This window comes from Bos indicus x Bos taurus, chromosome 2, assembly GCF_003369695.1.
Source record: "Bos indicus x Bos taurus breed Angus x Brahman F1 hybrid chromosome 2, Bos_hybrid_MaternalHap_v2.0, whole genome shotgun sequence".
Lineage (NCBI taxonomy): Eukaryota > Metazoa > Chordata > Mammalia > Artiodactyla > Bovidae > Bos > Bos indicus x Bos taurus.
The window spans coordinates 91296867-91318008 of record NC_040077.1 but is presented as its reverse complement, the minus strand read 5'-3'; the positions used below and the strand labels follow the sequence as shown (position 1 = coordinate 91318008).

Here is a 21142-nt window from a genome sequence, read left to right as displayed (position 1 = left end):
AACCCAAATTAATGTAAGATTTAAATCTCTTCACATTGGAGTTTGCTTTGTATTTCTCTCTAGATCCCACTAGAATGGCAACAGACAGGAAAAGGGCTGAGCACAAAGCTTCCCCTTTTCTCTCTCCCTACCCAGTGAATACGGAATAAATGTTCAATAACAAATATTTTAGATTCCTGCCCACTTTCAAAAGCAGAGGGGATATCACTAACGGAATGCTTACACTAGTTTTATTTCATCTGATGGTCGAAGTAGCTCACTGGATATTCCTGGTTTAGTTAGTGCTGAAAACACTTGTCCGCGTTCAATCCAAGTATCATCATCAGACTTTTCCAGTCCCTTACACATTATACAGCTCAAAATATTGGTCAGTAACTGAATAAGCTCCTCCTCACATCTCTATAAAAAAGATAAATATAATATTAAATTATTGGAGGGAAGGGTTGTTAAAAACACATAAACAGAACTATCAGGTTTATAGATTATAATCATTTAACATATTTTTAAGGTGTCTGGATGAACCTAGAACTTTACTAGGAAGGCCCCAGAGATGTAAAGAGAAATAAGACACTGGCTTTGCTCTCAAGACACTCACCACTGTGGGACTTCTAGGTGTCTAATACCTTCAATCATGAGACTTGGAACATGAATAATATATGAAGCTATTAACAATTACACATTTCTGCGGTTAGACATATAAAAATAAAAACACATTTGGACAAATAAGGCATCTTACCTCTTTGTTTTCAAGTAAAGAGAAGTCATCACTAAAACCCACATCATTTGTGACGCTGCTTTCTTTGTCAGGCTGTACAGGAAATGGCTTCATGGACTCTACTGGGGAAGGAGTGCTAGGCAGGCTGTCTGGCATTTGACTTCCACCATCACTCAGTTCACATGAATCAATTCCACTGAGATCTAAACTCAGAGGTGAAGGGTTATTATGCCAGAATTCTTCTTGATTCTCTGATTTGAAAGATAATTCTCCCATCGAGCTATCTTCTTGAAATAATGGCATGTTTGAGTCTAGAGAATGTCTATCCTCCAAACTCCACTCATCTGAAGACACATGAGCTGAGGCAAAAGAGGCAATTTTTTCTTCATCTGTCTTTTCGTCAAAGTTCCTCTTCATATCTTCCACTGATATATTTTTATCATTGTCTTTCACTATAATAGCCCTATTGTGCTTATGAAGAGTATTTCCATTTTCAAAATTTGCTTTTAAAAAAAGCTTAACTAAGGTGTCTTGCCAGCCCACTTGTTGAGATATCTGATGTGCTGCATCTGGCTGGGACTGCAAAATCTGTAGCATCTGCAAAGAGATTAAGAATGCAAAAATTTGTCAAAAGGTAAATGGTACTTTACATCAGAAACAGTTTCAGTTATTTCATGACAAAGTACTTTAATAAAAACTTTGGAGGATACATTTTCAACAGATTATGTTCTTAACTAGATTACAGACTATTTGGAGGGCAGACACTGGGTTCGCAACTAATCTGAGTATGAGTCATTGTATATCTAGAGTAGGGATATATTCAAATATTTGCTGAAAGATAAAAAAGAAAAAAGATAAAATAATCCTGCACATACCAACATACTCATGTTACTAAATTTGGTCAGAGAAAAAATATAAACTGATTTAAGGCATATATAAAATGTAATAAAGTTATATCCTCTCAACTAAATACTCTCCATGAGCCTACTATATTTGTTTAGCAAATACTGAACATCACTATGTGCCAAAGTACTGGATAGTTCCGAGACTTTGGCTACCTACTGCCAAGAGCTGACTCACTGGAAAAGACCCTGATGCTGGGAAAGATTGAAGGCAGGAGGAGAAGGTGACAACAGAGGATGAGATGGTTGGATGGCATCACCGACTCAGTGGACATGAGTTTGAGCAAGCTCCGGGAGACAGTGAAGGACAGGGAAGCCTGGTGTGCTGCAGTCCACAGAGTCACAGAGAGTCAGACATGACTCAGAAATGAACAACAACTATGTACCACGCACAGTTCTGACACTGCTGCTGCTGCTGCTGTCACTTCAGTCGTGTCCGACTCTGTGCAACCCCAGAGACGGCCTCCTACCAGGCTCCTCTGTCCCTGGGATTCTCCAAGCAAGAACACTGGAGTGGGTTGCCATTTCCTTCTCCAAGGCATGAAAGTGAAAAGTAAAAGTGAAGTCACTCAGTCGTGTCCGACTTTTAGCGACCTCATGCACTGCAGCCTACCAGGCTCCTCTGTCCATGGGATTTTCCAGGCAAGAGTACTGGAGTGGGGTGCCATTGCCTTCTCCGGTTCTAACACTAGGGTTTGGGGAATCATTAGAACACATAAGAAACTTTGAAAGACCCTAAGTACACCAAGAATAATGTCCCATATCATTCCCCCCCAAAGCAAAGTTAATGGGTTGCTTTTGCAAAAACATTTTTTTTTCATTAACTCTATATGGTGCAAACAAACAAAAACTGAACTTCAATTCCAGAAAACTATTTCCAATGAGATGGATGCTGCTATTTAGCTAGAATAAGAAACAAATTAAAGAGTAGATATTGACTTGACAATGTGTATGATCTCTAGAATCCCAAATGACTTCATATTTTTTGGATTAAAAAAAATTTTCAAACACTATCAGAAATGCTGTTAAAAGTGGTCTGGCCCCAGAACCCAAGTGCTCCCCACTACACCACACTGCCTTCTGGTAGAGAATAGGAAGGGTACTGGGGAAGAGCAAAGCCCAACCATAGAGCATAAAGAACTCTACTTAGTACTCTGTAATGATCTATATGGGAAAAGAATATTTAAAAGTGGATATATGTATAACTGATTCACTTTGCTGTATAGCAGAAATACAACATTGTAAATCAACTGTATTTCAAAAAAATTATTTAAAAAATAAAAAAAAATTTATAAGAAATGCTGTTAGGATCTTTAAGATTTAAATCGCAAAGCAAATTAACTTCTAAGTAGATGGAAAGAACTCAGCTCCCAGTGTTTATAGAGTATCTCTTTATCAGAATTTCTAACTCTGACAAATTTCATAGCAGGAGATGAATTATATCAGTGTGGACTTCAAAATTAATGGTTCTTATGTACACTGATGCTGGCACAGAAAGCAGTTGGGTCAAAGTGAGTTACAATGACATGTTAAGTATCTTTCCTCACTTAATGCTGTCAATCAGTGAGCTACTATGCCTCTGTCAGTGCAAACTGTCAGCTTTAAACATACTAAATCTTGGTGGGCAAAGAAAACTTTTCATGATTTTAAAGTTTCCATGAAATAAGACTTATTGTGCAGCTATTTTATAAACACCTAATGAATAAAAACTAGGCTGCACTGGGAGAGGTTTCTAATTGCACACTGAGAGGAAAAGATAAATTTACATTTTTCTTGCTTCAAGAAAAATATAGCAAAATCCATTAATATGTAAAATATGAAAACTCTTTGAAGAGCTATTACATTTCATGAATTATGTCCTACATATGTATTACCACAGACAGGTTAAAAAAAAAAGCTCCTAACAGAAGTTTGTTAACATGTAAAACAGGAAACAATCTAAAATGTCCATCAATAGGAAACCAGACTATACTTCATAGAACAGTCATAGAATAAAAAACTATGCAGCTGTTAAAGAGAAACATGGGAACTTTCCTGTGGTACAGTGGATAAGAATCCACCTGCCAATGCAGGAGACATGGGTTTGATCCCTAGTCCAGGAACATTCCACACGCTGCAGGGCAATTAAGCCCGTGCACCACAACTACTGAGCTCATCATGTCTAGAGCCTGTGAGCTGCAACTGCTGAGTCTGCATGCCACAAGTACTGAACCCCAAGCACCTAGAGCCCTCGCTCTACAACAAGAGAAGCCACGGCAATGAGAAGTCCGCGCACCACAACAAAGAGAAGCCTTTTGCTCACCAAAACTAGAGAACACCTGCGTGGAGCAACAAAGATCCAGTGCAATCAATCAATAAATAATAAATAAAATAAAAATTAAAGAAAAAAGGAGAAATACATATCCAGATTTACTGGTGGAAAAGTACTGTGACATAATTAGGGAACAAAATTAAAAAGAAAAGCAAGGAAGCAAATTAAATACCAGACTGGTCACTGGTTGCCAGTAGAAAAGGTTTTAAGCAGGAAGAAACACATGGGATAACCATTCATCAACTTAGTTAAAGGTTAAATAAGTGGACTGAAGGCAAATCATTGTTGGAATACACTCATAAACTACAGAAAACCCTTTCCATAAAGGTCAAAAGATTCAGAAACTCTAAAATATGGTATATGAATTAGAAAAGGTCACAACTGAAGGATCTTAATACAGAAAATACGCTCTGGGAATGTATTTTTGACTCTGGGAAGGGCATTATTTCCAAGAGCTCATGTACGGTGAAGAAGAACAAATTTGTATGCTATATTTCTTATTATTACATAAAGTTGCTGCTGCTGCTAAGTCACTTCAGTCGTGTCCGACTGTGTGACCCCATAGACAGCAGCCCACTAGGCTCCCCTAATTCACTTCAAAAAAGTAAACTATAACATTATGTCATATAAAAGATATTAGAACTTATATCTGGTGAAAAATACTTAATCTAAAGGTTATTCACAATAATACTGAAATTCTTAGAGTATATTTTTAAAGTTTACTAACCTTTCTGCAGATGACCACCCTGACATTTATATAGGCTCTGTGAGATATATATACCACAGATAACAGATCTTTGAAATTAATAGCAGGATCTATGATAGAAAAAAAAAAAACAGTTAAAATTAAGTACTAGAGAAAAAACAAGAAAGATATGTGTTAATAGTTATATATAAGCTGACATATTCATTTCATTTATACTATTTTCCTGCTGTCAACAAACATGCCTTTTACCCCCAACTTTATTAAGATATAACTGACATAAAAACATGGTTTAAGGTGCAAAACACAATGATTTTATATATATATATATAGTGAAATGATTATACAATAAAGTTATTTAACAAATCCATTATCTCACATAGTTACCATATTTCTTTTTGTGGTGAGGACATTTAAGGTCTTAGCAACTTACAAATACACAACACTGTATTGTTAACTACAGTCACCATGTTATAACTTAGATCCACAAAACATACTTAATTTACAACTGAAAGTTTTCACTCTTTGTACCTTTACCCATTTCCCTCACTGCCCCAGCTCTGGCAACCATTCGTCTACCCTGTTTCTCACTTCCCCGCCCCCCATAGGTTAAGTGAGATCACATGGCATTTGTCCTTCTTTGCCTGGCTTACTTCACTTACCAGATTGCCTTCTAGGCTTTTCCATGTTGTTGCAAATGGCAGGATTTCCTTCTTTTATATGGCCAATATTCACACATATATACATGCCTGACTTTTGTTACTTATTTATCTGTCAATGGACACTTAGGTTGTTTCTGTATCTTGACCATCAAGAATGATGGTATAATAAACATAGCGGTGCAGATCATACCTCTTTGAGATATGATTTCATTTCCTTTAGATATATACCCAGAAGAAGAACTGCTGAATCATGTGGTAGTTCTATTTTTAATTTTTTAAGAACCTTCCAAAGTGGCTGCGAATTCATATCCGTTGAATCTGAGCTGACTAGATGTGAATTCAATGGACAGTCAGCTCAAATTTAATGAACTCATGTCCACTGGCATGAATTTGGACATGAATTTGAGCAAAATCCAGGAGAGAGTGGGCAGAGGAGCCTGGCATGCTGCAGTCTATGGGGCCGCAGGGAGTTAGACACAATTAAGAGACTGAAAACCAACAGTAGTGGCTGCACCAATTTATAACACATTCCCACCAACAGCACACAAGGGTTCCCTTTTCTCCATATCCTCACCACCAGCACTTTTTCTCTCTTCTCTTTTTGGTAACAGCCAAACTAACAGGTGGGAGGTGATATCTCACTGTGTTTTTGATTTTCATTTCCCTTAGAATTAAGGATGTTGAGTATATTTTCATGTATTTGTTGGCCATTTGTATATCTTCTTTGGAAAAATGTCTATTCACATCCTTTGCTCATATTTTAATTGGATTTTTTGCTATTGAGTTGTATGATTTCCTTATATATTTTAGATATTAACTCCTTATAAGATTTGATTTATAAACATTTTCTCCTATACTATAGACTGTATGTATATACTTTTTGTATAAAAGACTTTTCCTTTTGTTGATGGTTCCTTTTGTTATGTAGAAGTTTTCTGGTTTGATCTAATCCCATGGTTTATTTTGATTTTTATTACTTTTGTTGTCTTACGCAAAAAATCATTGCCAAGACAAAGGTCAAACAGCTTTTCCCCTATGTTTTCTTCTAGTATTTTTACAGTTCAATTCTTACACTTAACCCTTTAATCTATATGAGTTAATTTTTGTGGGTGGTGTATGGGTCCATTCTCATTCTTTTATAAATGGATATTCAGTTTTCCCAACCACGTTTATTGAAGAGACTATCTTCCCTCCATTGAGTTCAGGGATCCCTTATCAAATACTAGTTTACTGTACATGCGTAGTTTTATTTCTGGGCTCTTGATTCTGTTTCACTTTTTTGTGTGACTATTTTTATGCATACTGGAGCACACTCTTTTGATTACTACAACTTTGTAGTATAGTTTGAAATCCCAAAGTATGATGCCTCCAGCGTTCTGCTTTCTCAAAAAAAGAATGATACATAATAGTCACATAAATGCCGAAATAACTGTTTCATTTTGGTTAAGAATCACAAATATGTTTAAATTTTACAAAGACAATAGTTTTAGAACGTTCAACATCTTCCTCAGTAAACCCAAAATAGCTGTTGTTTGATTGCCTAAACATACTGTCCAAACTGCTTGGATGTTATACTTGTATTACCTTCTTATGTATATGTCTTATCAATAAAATGATAAACCACTCAAGACAAAGAAGCTTATCTTAGCTCTTTCTGAATCTCTAGCGTCTGATATAAATTCCACAGTTTGTAGTAAGTACTAACACAAAGGTTTATAAAAGAAAAATTAAAAACAAAAAAGAATATCTAAAATTAGTTTTCATTTTTCCTTTAAGATTTTAAGCTCTGTAAAGAAAAACAATATCTTGTACACGTTTTCTCTAATGTCCTTTTCTTTTTACATAGTCAATTATTTGCTTATCACTCAGTCAATAAACATCTACTGAAGGCATGCCAAGTAAGGTTCCATGCTATGCTCTGGGGAAAAACAACAAAGGTATATTTGAAACAGTATCCGATGAAAGCCTTGCTGAATCAAGTAACAGGTAATTTTAAAAGCAACCTGAGGAAAGAGGGGGAAAGAACCTTCTGAAGAAAAAAAACTTAGAGCCATCAAGTAGAATTATATGATGATGAAGAACATTTCTATGCATCAGTATTTTTAGCCTTGGTCATACCTGTATTTATAATTTGATTGGTGAGACTTTTAATGAGAGAAGTATTAACAGGTGCTTCATTAAGAAGGAGTCCAAATCCTGAGTAGCCAACTTCTCTGAGTCGAATACGTTGTTTACTTCGTTCATAAACATTTGTGCATTTCAACATCTGTTCCATAACCTGGTCACAATGGTAATATATTCATCTCAATATAGAAAACTAAGAACTGTTGTCACTTAGGTTAACATTGAATAAATATTAGTGTACAATGTTTTTGAAGCATCATTTTATTCCTCAAGAATTTTTTAAAAATGGCACTAATAGGGAAGACTATTCCATATCTTGCTACAATTAAAAAATGAACTTAAAAGCAACTGCATTTGAATAATTAATATGTTTCAAACCCTGATTTATATCAATTTCTTAGTAGATAAAAGAAATAATTTAAAATTTTCTTTTAATGGCCTAAAGTGTAGAGGGAAAAAATCCTGTAGCTTGCAAGAAGAACAAACGTGTGCTCTGAAATATAAGAAAGATACTTCTAGATCAATCTAGTAATCTATTTATGTGATAGTTGTCAAAATAATTTTCAACAACAAGGAAATACTGTGAAACACCTCATCCATATGTTAAAATGGAAGAATAAATTAGTAACCTCAAACATCTTGAAGGTAAATCAATAATTTTACAAAATGACATACTGAAAGCTTCTATGAAAGGGTAATCTTGGCAAAAGAGTATCATGAACAACCTCTGCGGGGCCATTTTTGAAGAAATGACATTAAATATCCATATAGGAACCGTGTATGGGTACATGCTTTAAAGAATAGCTTCTTTAAATTGGTCATCATAACCAATACTCAGGAGAGACTATGTCAGACCATCATTAATGTACTTTTGTTTTCCAAAATTTAGGAATTCCATATTAAGGCAATCCAAACATAACCCCACAAGTAGACTTTATGTCACACTAATGATGTAGGGGAAACAACTGTCACAGGCAATTTGGCATAACAAAGGATGAAAAAAATGCATTTGCAGTAGAAATATGACTGACTTTTTAAATTGTAGTTAACCAAAAAGGTGGAGAGGGTGGCTTCAGTCCAAGTTCAAAGTCTGGGATATTCTGGAAAGCTTAATAAAACATGTCCTACATCCTTTAACAAGTTACTAATTTTTCGACTTCAGTTTCATCTGTAACATGATAATAATAATATCCACTTCATAAAGTTGCTGCAAGGACTATATAAACTATACATAAAATGGGCTTAAAGAAGTAAAAGTGAAGTTGCTCAGTTGTGTCTGACTCTTTGTGACCCCACGGACTATAGCCTACCAGGCTCCTCCGTTCATGGGATTTTCCAGGCAGTAATACTGGAGTGGGTTGTCATTTCCTTCTCCAGAACATCTTCCCAACCCAGGGATTGAACCCAGGTCTCCCACATTGTAGGCAGACGCTTTACTGTCTGAGCCACAAAATGGGCTTAGTGCTTGATAAATAGTGGGTGCTAAATAAGCTTAGTATGATGGGCTACACAGACCCACTGGAAGTCAAAAGGAGTTAAGAGTTTTTCTATTGAGTATGACAAAGTGGATTTTCCACTGAAATTACTAATCAGATTATAATAATATAGTTTTTAAACACACAAACAGCAAAAACATTAAAAATATATATCAAAACAAACCGAACAATTTAAAATTAGAAGTAGGGATGTGAAAAAAGAATTAACATTCACAGAATGGATATGTTCCAAGTAAATTCATATACCCACAAATGTCCCCAAATATAAAGATGCTTAAGACATGTTTGTACCTTAAAAATGATTTCTCTTAGTTTGTCAGAGTACTTCTGATTTAAGAGTAAGGCATAAAGTATGTCAGCATTTCCAGGTTCAAACAGCAGTAAGAAAAGCTGACCTCTATTTGGGCTGGTACGTAGGAGACTGAAGAGTATGTCCAAAATTCCAAGAAGCTTTTAAAATTAAGCAACAGAAAACAAATAACCACATTCATATACAGAAACACAAATAAAAGTCATAAACCACAGTTACTTAACTAAATTCAATATCCTCTAATGTTTTAGCTTAACTAGATTATCAGAAGTCTTCTGAACCTGCCTTGCCTTTTCCTTCATTATGCTTTTGTTTTATTCCATTTCCTTTTGCACATCCTCTCACTACCCACATTCATCTGCTGAACCTTTCTCTTCCATAAAGTCTTTCTCTTCCATACAGCTATCTCTTCCACAAAAGTCTTTCCTGGTTCCTCAACATCTAACACTCTCCTATGGAAATCTCATGTTACTTCACATTTCTCTTACAGATATTATCATGCTTTTTTTATTTTCATAATTACTTATAAACCTTTCTTATCAATCCCTGCCTTCATTAGGCTAAAAACAAGAATGATAATTCTTTCATCATTAAATACCTACAATACCTAGTATTATTCTATGTATATGTACAGTAAGTATTCAATAAATATATAGTTAAGTATGTAATAAATGTTTGACTAAATTGATCAAGAAAATATTATTAGCAATGAATCATAGCATAGGTGACAATACAGCAATCATGAAATAAGATGATTATTCATTATTCTAAATAATGAGAAGCTTTTGAAGTAGTTCAACCTTATAAGGAAATAGCCTAAGTTAATTTATCTGTATAATACCAACTACAAAGTCATATAACCACTGATTACACAATGCATATTTCATGATAGAGGAAAAAATTCTTCAGTCAACATAAATTAAGGCTGCTCAGATTTGGTGTTGAGAGTGGTATAATACCAAAAGAACACAGAAACAGCAACAAAAACACCTATGGTTATATAGTTCCAGGTTTATCAGCTGTGTGACTTTTTAAGTTGAGTCACCTAATCTCTCTGAGCACATATTTTCAAATGTACACATGGGAAGAGTAATCACTGGTCTGCATATTTTATGTCAGTGGTCAAATTCTACCATACATCAGAATCACCTTGAGGGCTTGATTTGGACATATATTTGGATTTCTAAAACATTCTCAGGTAAGTGGGTCCATATATTGAGAACCACTGTCTTAAAGGGTAGCTCTGAGGTATAAATGAATAGTGTATGTGAAAGAATTTAAAAATAGAAATAGTTATAATTTACTCTTTATGTAAAATTTTTATGAACCTATTAAATACTAAAATTTATGTGAGAAATCTACCTAGTAACTTTTGTTAATAGTTAAACATACAATACATAGCCTATGATACAGCAACTTAATTATTAAAACTAACAGGTTTATCAAGAGCATAATACCTGTTCTTCTTCATTGATAGCAGCTATGTAACCCATAATACTTTGTATCTCTTCATGAGTTCCGCCTTTGCTCAGAAAATATTTAATTAGTCCATACAAAGAAGTCCTTATTGTTCGAATATCATCGGGAGACAGCTCATTATATTTACAATCATTCCTAAAACAGAAAATAAACAAGAAACAACTGAAATTTTTAACTTTTACATCTTTGTACTTTTATATATAAAAGAATCCATAGTTTAAAAGATGTTTGCATATAACTATTAGAATTCATAGTATCTTTGGCTTCTTTTTAAGAAAAACCTTTTTAAGTTAGGAGTTGCAATAATAAAGATATAAATTGTTAAAAATAGTTTATGTATTATGTAGCAGACACAATTTTAAGTGCTTTACACATTAATATTTCATTTAATTTAATCCTCGAAATAAACACAGGAAATCATACAGTTCTTGTCACAAAGCAGAAAACCTTAGCACAGAAAAGTTGAGCAAGTTGCCCTTGTATGTGATCCCTTGTTCATCATTTTAACCTTCACAATGTCCTGGCTCTCTGAAGTTAAAGGCATCAGAACTTCTAGAAAATATAACAATCTAAGTGCTCCAACCAAGTAACAGACACATTATCAAACTGAGAAGAAGGACATCGTACCCATAATAAATCCTAAGTGTATCCAGGAGAAATTGTACACCATACTTCTTTCGGAAAACTCTCCTGCTGTCTTTGATGATGGTAGAAAGATACTGTATGTGACCTAAAATAGAAAGTTTACTCTTATATACCTAAAATAAAAGTCACATAGGTGGTAATAAATTTCTAAAGCAACTATAAAATTTTATCCGACAGCCTGAGCTTACCAATTCGAAAGGGAAAATCTCCACGGTTCCAAATACGGAAGTCAAAGAGTAAATACTGATACATTTGCTGCAGGAGCTGCATATTTTTCTCTAATGATACCTGTTCAATGAGTAACTGAATTGCCATCAATACATTAACATCCATCAAAGCACTAGGCACCTGAAATCCAAACAGAAGAAGGTTCTTGTAAAGTTCAGTTTAAACAACTGTCATTAAGCTATAATTTGAAATGATTAATTCAGAACATCTACTAAATATAAAAATTTTGGTTAGAAAAATATAAACAATTTAAACATTAATTTTTCTGATATAACTCTAGAACATATTCCTAAAATAGTCTTTAAATGATCAAATAACCCAAATACCAAAGTTAACACATAAGGTCCTGAATATCAAAGATTATACACTGTTATATGTAAGATAAGTAGTTCTTATATAAGGTGATTTCATAGAAATTTTTAAAAGCTGCTTGTGAAATAAATTATATTCACTAATATAACTTAAGTTATGATAGTATAAGTTTTAAAATATATTTATCTACTGGAAAGAAAAAGTCTCAATACTAACTGGTAATTACAATCATCAGAAATATCTGCAGAATATTAGACTAGCTCACCTTCTGAAGTAAGGCTCCAAGAACAGCAACTCCATGGGAGTGAATAAGGTTGTCCTGGTTAATAGGATGTCTTTGAATAAAGTGTTTCACAATCAAGATAAATGTTGCAATTAAATTTCTCTCGAGTCTTGACTCTGTGGGATTGTGAACAAGTCATTAATTATCATAATTACTCTAATCACTTTTATATCAGATGCTCTACATCATAATGCATATTGTAACAAACAAGGAATTGGGCTCAGGAATTTGCATCCTAAAGGTCACTTGCAGAACATAAATATCACAGAAAACAGTGACTGCATATTATATATTTAAATACACATGTAAATATTTTCTCTACCATAAATTTAATAGTGTTGTCAGATTTCTGCTAACAGTACAAACTAAGGATAGTCAAGAGTACAGTCAACATCCTAAGTGTTTTGAACAAAGTATTATGAATCTTCTGAACTCCATTAGGAAAATTAGGAATGGACCACTTCAGCTACAAATGGTAGCAAGGCATTTCCAATTAATTCTCACATTTCTCAATGACCATTTCACATTTATTCAGCTAAATACCTGATGCCTTTGTGGAGGTCAATACCACCCAATCTCCTTCTACAGGTGTTATCAACTCAGAAACTGTGCTTTCATTCAATCCTTCAGGAATCTGTCCTTCACCAAAGTGGCTGATTTGTTCCAATAGAGGAAAGAGTACATTTAATCCACCTATGCAATTTATAACATCCTGAAAGAGGAAACCACAGTTGATTAATCTTAAGATGCATGGGCAATTTTATCATTTAATACCTATTCAGCATGTATGAGGTTATAATTTGCTAACGTTTTAAGCAAGGTGTACAACAGCCTAAGCTAAAGGAACCTTGTATGGGCATATATATGCTTTAAGGGCAGCCTCAAGGGTCACCATAATGAATACTCAAGAGAGACAAAGCCAGATCATTTTTTAAAATTTATATTTAATTGAAGAAAAATTGCTTTACAATATTGCATTGGTTTCTTCCATGCATCAACATTAATCTGTCTTAGGCACACATGGTACACATATGCCCCTCCTTCTTCAACACCCCTCCCACCTCCCACACCTTGCCACCTCTCTAGGTTGTTACACACCCCCAGTTTGAGTTCCGTTTCATACAGCAAATTCCCATTGGCTATCTATTTTACATAAGGTAGTGTATATGTTTCCATGCCACTGTCTCCATTCATCCATCTCTCCTTCCTCTCCCACTCCATGTCCGTAAGTCTGTTCTCTATGTCTGTGTCTCCACTGCTGCCCTGCAAATAGGTTCATCATATCATCTTCCTAGATTCCATATATATGCATTAATATACAATATTTGTTTTTCTCTTTCTAACTTACTTCCCTCTGTATAATAGGCTCTAGTTCATCCATCTCATTAGAACTGACTCAAATGTGTTCCTTTTTATGTCTAAGTAATACTCCAACAGCTTGTTTATCCATTCATCTGTCAATGCACATCTAGGATGCTTCCACATCCTAGCTACTGTAAACAGTGCTGCCATGAACACTGGAGTGCGTGTGTCTTTTTCAATTTTGGTTTCCTCAGGGTATATGCCTAGTGGTAGGATTGCTGGGTTGTATGGTAGTTTTATTTTTAGTTTTTTAAGGAATTTCCATACTGTTTTCCATACTGGCTATATCCATTTACATTCTCACCAACGGTGCAAGAAGGTTCCCTTTTCTCCACACCCTCTCTAGCACTTGTTTGCGGGTTTTTTGATGATGGCCATTCTGACTGGTGTGAGGTGATATTTCATTGCAGTTTTGATTTGCAATTCTCTTAATAAAAAGTGATATTGAACATCTTTTCCTGTGTTTATTAGCCAGGCCAGACCATTTTTAATGCACCTCTGTTTTCCAAAGTTTACAAATTCAAAAGACAGGCAATCCAAACATGACCCTCTAAGTACATGTCATTATCATTAATGATGTAAGAAGTAACAACTGTCACAAGGCAATAAGGCATAACAAACAGGAGAATAAGTCATGAAAAAACAGAATGTATTTGCATTACAAATATGACTGACTCCTCTAAGTTTACAAAAAAGTGGAGTCAGTGGCTTCAACCTAAGTTCAAAGTGACTATTGTGGATAGCAAAATATATTCAGATATATTCAATATCTTAGACAAGTTATTTCCCAGGACTCAGTTTCCACATCTGTAAGATAAAGATAATATTAATTTCCACTCTGTAAAGTTGTTACAAGGATGAGGTAAGCTAACACACGAAAAGTGCTTAGTGCCTGACATACAGGGGGTGCTATATAAGATTAGACTGCTAAAATGTTCTGAACTGCCATGTATACATAGCTTAAGTCTGTAAACAACTTCTTCCTAGTCTTTGCTTGTTTTTCATATTGATTTTTAAGGGCTTTGTAATCAGTAAACTAGAATTTTGGATGGAAAGCATTTTTTTCCAGTTGTCATTTAAATTTTTTTTTCTTTGATTTTGCTTCAGTATAAAAAAGCAATAGTCTTTTTCTTGATAATTGTTTCTTTTTGACTTCTGCATAGCTATATTCAAGGCTCAAAGACTGCTTTGAATTTCAAGTATAATGTATGACAGATAATCAGCTTTCTCTATATAAGTAATTCATAGAACTGGCCTTATAAAATCAATCTTATAGGTCATCAAAAGTTAACTTATAAACTGGCAAACTGTCATAAATCTTACTATGTTAACAGGTAAGAATAAGTGTTATCTCAAAGAGAAAAAAGCTTTATATCACATGAATAACATGAGAATAATACAAATTGATGGATTCATTTTAGCCCAGGCAGAATTATCCTAATGATTTCTATTCATTGAAACAATAAGCTTATATGATTGGTATTAAATGACTAGAAGATAAAAGGGTTTTATTTTCTTTGCTGCTTTACCAGCAAGTTCCAACATAAATGTCTTTTATTTTTATTGTACTTAGGCTATAGTTTCTATTTAATATATCTTTTAAAGAAATTCTATATTTTAGAAACAGGATGTCTCTGACTTTCACATTAGCCCAAATAATCTTTACTAATTTATAATCACTCAGTCAATGATCTTATTGTATATCCCAGGCGCCAGGCACTGGTGGAAAAAGCAGTGGTCCCTCCTTTGAAGTTCTTAAGGACTACTGGAGAATCAAGCAAGCAAATCGTTAAACTATTCATGATGAGTGAAATAATAAAAACTGGTACAAGTACTCATGAGAAGAAGAGTACTTGGAAATAAGTAGAGGCCTTTAGACAGAAGCAAAAATATATCCAGATGAGACATAAATATGAGGCACAGGAAAAAGGCAAACCAGATGTGACAGCTAGACAGTGTGTTGGAGAAGAGGGAAAATTACTCTTTAACCTCAGAGAAGAATAATCTAAGTTTGTTTAAAGCTGATGGACAGGAGACTAGACAAGAAGTGTATGATATAGGAGAAAAGGGATAATCAGTGAAGTCTCTGAGGGTTTGAAATCTGTTACATAGTTTTAGGGATTAAATATCTTAAAAGTGGAGCAATTAATGAGGGCAGCATATTTTTCTTATGAAAACTGAGAGTATAACTTAAAAAGATAACTAAGTTACAAAAAAATTAAATAGTCATTCAACTACTTATTTGTTTATCCTTCAAACTGTTCACCTGCAGATATTTTAAACTGGATTTACTCAGATCAATCTGGGGCTGCTCAAAAGACAAATGTTTTTAAAGGATCAGTCCACTTAGATAATATGCTGCCCAATGTTCACCATTAACTTACCTTAATGTCCCAGTTTACTACTTTGTTTCCTGTTAACCTTCCATGGAAACAATTAGTAGATAAATCAAGACAGATCGCATTTTTGCAGGCCTAAAAATAAAAGAAAAGAATGGCAAACAGCTAAGCACAATTAAGACAAAACATAACTTTATATATGGAACATTTCATCATAATTTTAAAAGGTATATAGTATACTCAATGATAAGATGCCTACAATATTAAGTTTAGTGTTACTATTCTCTGTCTTTTAAAAGAATCAAGGACTAGATTCTAACACACTCACTCATAAAATGCAGGTCATTTCTGCTTGTCATCTGACAGATAAGTTTGAGCCAGAACTTATCATTCACTAATCATATAAGTTAAAATTCTTTCTATTCTAAACCAGTATGTGCAAAACAGATATTTTACTTTTTTTAAAAATTCAACGTCTTAGTCCCATTAGTACAAAAAATTATAATGACAGGAAAGTTAAACCACTGACATAAGACACTATTTTCCCTTATATTACCAACAATTTTAGTTATATTCAAATTAGGTTTTTCTGCAACTTTCGAAATTGCTAAAGTTATCTGTTAATTTCCATTAAGGTTTATAAAGCAGGGAACTTCACATTTAAGTTGATTCATTAGTACAAATTCCCACTACAAGCATTCCCATTTATAATACTGGAATGACATAACATCTGAACCCTAGTTGAGAGCTGCAACATAATTTTTACTGCTCCCCATTTTCTTTTAAAAATTTATAATTTTTAATGATAATTCAAGCCCCTTCTTCTCAATTACCCATTGAAATGACAAAAGGAATAAAAATGGAATTTTAGTTCACAACATAGTTATAGCTACATGAACAGTCCACACATTTACTCTGACCTTTGCAGTGTAGTGAAGAAGGACGTTACCAGGTAGGTCAGCCATGTCAGACTCTTGAAATTTCCAAGGGCTTAAACAGTTTGGACCTAAAAATTATACACACACACAAACACACACGTATCATTGAATATATATGGCCTCCTCAGTTGTGTGTAATCAGAAAGAAATTTTTAATTAGCCGTTTCAAACTTCTTATATAATACAGTTAAAACACACTAGCCAAAATGTACTTTATTTTTATATCACCTCCAATTTATCCAACACAAGTAAAGTTGCAGGAGAGGGTTGATCAATGTCTACTACAGAAAAGAAATTTTATATAGCATCAAAAACTAATATAAAATATAACAAAGCTTATATATTTATTGAAAGTAAAACATTCAAAACTGTAAGATAAAATGGCAAAACAACCAATCAATAATGTGAATAGTTATTATAGAAATGGAATAACAAATGAGTGGAATAAGAATTACAAATAAAAAAAGATTATTGACTTTACTAACAAAATAAAAAAAAAAAGTTAAAACAAGGTTCCAAAACCAATACAACATTCTAAAGCAATTTTTCTCCAATTAAAAAATAAATTAAAAACAATAAGGTTACATTTTACACAAAAAATAGAGAAAACAATATTAATCATTCCATCTTATTGCAGCAGTGGTGAGTCTGGTAGATTTTGTTACTGGTAGACATTGTCAATTGGTATATTCCTTACGGAAACTGATTAGGTAAAATGGAATTAAGAGCCATAAAAATATTCACCCACTTTAAATATTTATCCTGGGAACTTATCATAAGCAAATCCACCAAAGCATGAAAAAAAATTGGTAAAATAGTTCATCATATTTAATATCTGATGCTTTTATCAATATTAAAATTATAAACAATCTAAATCATACATAGTGAATTCAGTGAAATATCATGTAGCCATTAAAAATACTCATTTTTAATGATTACTATAAAACATTACTATTTAATGAATACTATAAAACAATTATTATTCATAGGAATAAAATTTGATGTAAGAAAAACTAAGAACAAAATCTAAGCTATATAGCTGTTAGGACTACACTAAATGATTTATTATTAACTTGGAATTTATTTAAATTAAAGATCAACTTCAAATGTTTTGATGAGTTTTAAAATAATGACAAGGTTCTAATACAAACTGTTAAAGTATGGACAGAGACATTCATCTCAAAACCCCATGTAATCTAAAAAGATATTTTGACAAATACTAAGCTAATTTGTTGATTTAATACACATAACTAGTTGTAGGCTTAACTCCTAAACATTCTACTAAAATACAGACATAATTTTGAAAACAGTTATGATCCAATAACAACCAGCACGTATCTTTAAAATCAGAGCCAAAAGAAAAAAATGGCCAAAACGAAAACAGCTTGTAATTTTATCAAAGGACTCCTTATTCTAATGCCTTCATGAATTCTTCAGATTATTATGATATAAATTATAAAAAATGACAAGTCTTGAATAAGACTCATGATTTTAGAATCAATTACGTGATTTCTTATACAGACAAGACTTATATTTTGTTTCATCAATGTACTAAAATCTGTCAAAAGTACTGGCAGTACCATAGATTGTATTATGCGCCTCCTGCCCAAAATTTCACAATGTGACCGCATTTGAAGATAGGGACTTTAAGGGGTAACTAAGGCCAAATGACGCCCTAAGAGTCAGACCCTAATTTAATAGAGCCCGTTATAAAAAGAGGAAATACTCCCTGTGAGGATACAGCAAGAAGGCAGACACCTACAAGCCAGGAATAGAGGCTTCTCAGGAAACCAAGCCAGACGAAACCTGATCTTAGAATTCTAGCTTCTAGAAATGTGAGAAAACAGTGTTTAAACATCCAGTCTGTGGTATTTTGTTATGGCAGACCTAACAGAATAATACAAACAGTATTACTGATGATCTCTGAAATATTTCCCAATGTCTGCTTTATTTATGCCTACCAAAAAAGGTACGTGCATGCTAAGTCGCTTCAGTCATGTCCTACTCTTTGCGACTCTATGGACTGCAGACTGCCAGACTCCTCTGTCCATGGGATTTTCAAGGCAAGAATAGTTGAGTGGGTTGCCATGTCCTCCTCCAAGAAGGGATCTTCCCGACCCAGGTATAAAACCTGCATATCTTAAGTCTCCTGCATTGGCAGGTGGTTCTTTACCACTGCTGCTGCTGCTGCTAATAAGTGCACTGTAATTAATTATGATGTACAATATACTTGAAAGTTGTTAAGAGAGTAAATCTTAAATGTTATTAACACACACATTAAAAAATGGTAATTATGGAAGGAGATGAAGATGTTAACTAACTTTATTATGGTAATCATTTTGCAATGTATGTGTATCAAATCAGCACATTGCATACCTTAACGTTACGTTGTATTGTCAAAATCACAATAAAGCCAAAGGGAGTGAATGTATGGTGTGCAATAGGCTTCTCTTTCCCTTTCAGCTTTAATCAAAACAAGGACAATTGACCCTTAAATAATATGGGTTTGAACGCGATTGTTTTCAGTAGTAAATACTACAGTACTACAATTCTGTATCTACAATACAAAACCACACACACAAAGGAACCACATATACAGAGGATCAATTCTAAGTTATAGCTGGATTTCTAACTGCATGAAAGGTCGGCACCCCTAATCCTAGAGTTGTTCAAGGGCCAACTGTACACTCTTCAGATCAAATATATTCTCCAGAATAAATATAGGCAACAGAAAAAAACTATTTCAATTTAATTAGGCAGTATGATGGCACATGCTCACCTGCTAAATATAATGCCTTCACCTGAGGAGGCTGCAGTGCTTCATAGAAGATGATAACAGACCCCAGCTGACCCTCCAGAGATGTGGGGCATCCCCATTCACTGTCTTGGGTTCCAGCCGATATCAATTTGGTAATCAATTTTGATTTTTCAGTTGTCCCTCCCCAGGAGGCTGAAGACAAAATTCCACCAAATGATGTCCGATGAGGAGTAATAGGAGAAGAAAAAGGTGGATCTGGGATTTGGGATGGTGGAGGAGTGGTGGTTCTTTGCCCAGCCGAACCAATGCAGCAAGAAATAAAAGGCTAAAATATTAAGAAGCAAACAAACTTAATAAATTACACATTTTAAGTAAAACTTCATCCTCATATTTAAAATGAAACTACATAAAATTTAGCACCACACTAAAAAACAAAGGTTTATTTTTACTGGATCATGATGTGTGTGCGTGTGTATACATAAGACAACATTACAGATGTTACATTTGGCCTGTGGAATTTGGATGCATTACTTTTAAAACTCACTTTACATCCTTTTGTAAATTTTGAATGTTAATGAATGTATTTTTAAAATATTTTTTTGCTGTATTCTAAAATAGAGAAAACCACCTTTCTCCCTTAAAATTTATAAACAAAGAATTACACATCAGTTTAATACTGCTAATTACAGGTTATCCTGAAGTGATCACTGACATAAACAACAACAAGAAATTACTGGAATCCTAGAAGGACTTGGGAAATAACCTAATCCATTCCACTATCTTCAGAAAAGGCCCTTTCAAAAATATCCAAAAATTCTCAAAGAACTTTTATAATGTTCTATAAGAATCTTCTCAGTAAATAAATTCTACCTAACTACAATATAAAAATCTAAAGTTTCTTCACTGTTTTAAATTCACTGATGGCAAAGAGTCCATCATAACCATCTAATTATTTCATATACTTGGAGAGCTTTATTAAACAATCCTTCAGCCTGGTCTAGTCAATTTCTTTGGTTATCCTGTCATGAGCCTTTTTTTCTTCTAAGCATTAATTACATGTGTTTCGTCCTTGTTTTTCTTTATTATACATTAGTCTGACTTCATCTACTGATGACAGGCAAACAGAATTATTACTTATTGTATCTTAGTATATAGAAAATACAAAAACTTAGAGGCACATATTTAGAATAAATAGAACCTTACATATTAAGTTGGAAAAATGTTCAAGAGTTCACAATCAACTGGTTGCATAAAGAGTAGGTTAGATGTGCTTACTTCATTCATGGCAGGAAATCTCAGCGGGGCAGAGACCTTCTGCTGTCCATTGTCATAGATATACACAAGGCTCTGACCAAAGGGCCTTTTTCCAGGCATGTGAACAATGGTTATGTTGTGCTGGTAAAGTAAAACATATACTTAAAAAGTAAAAATTGCATTAAGTCCTTGGGATGACAAATGTTTTCAGAGTATTACTACATAACCAGTTTGTGTGAACAGTAGAAGAGTAAGTTTAAGCATAACTAAATTTTGATTAAAATGATGTTGTTACAGTAAATAACAATTTTGCTTGAAGTA

At 33.8% G+C, this 21142-nt stretch overlaps 1 protein-coding gene across 7 annotated transcripts in view; it reads right to left on the bottom strand.

Moving 5' to 3' along the window:
• NBEAL1 (neurobeachin like 1) overlaps window positions 1-21142 on the bottom strand; it is a 155806-nt gene that overhangs the window by 68316 nt on the left and 66348 nt on the right. For all 7 annotated transcript variants that reach the window (XM_027564848.1, XM_027564855.1, XM_027564874.1 and 4 more), the window contains 14 exons: window positions 20843-20962; window positions 19589-19892; window positions 16792-16877; window positions 15917-16006; window positions 12714-12882; window positions 12153-12286; window positions 11536-11695; window positions 11330-11432; window positions 10681-10837; window positions 9205-9363; window positions 7412-7571; window positions 4656-4744; window positions 737-1312; window positions 224-399 (listed from right to left, as the gene is read on the bottom strand). In XM_027564848.1, coding sequence (XP_027420649.1) covers window positions 224-399; window positions 737-1312; window positions 4656-4744; window positions 7412-7571; window positions 9205-9363; window positions 10681-10837; window positions 11330-11432; window positions 11536-11695; window positions 12153-12286; window positions 12714-12882; window positions 15917-16006; window positions 16792-16877; window positions 19589-19892; window positions 20843-20962 — 2483 coding nt within the window. The remainder of the gene's footprint in view (window positions 1-223; window positions 400-736; window positions 1313-4655; window positions 4745-7411; window positions 7572-9204; window positions 9364-10680; window positions 10838-11329; window positions 11433-11535; window positions 11696-12152; window positions 12287-12713; window positions 12883-15916; window positions 16007-16791; window positions 16878-19588; window positions 19893-20842; window positions 20963-21142) is intronic.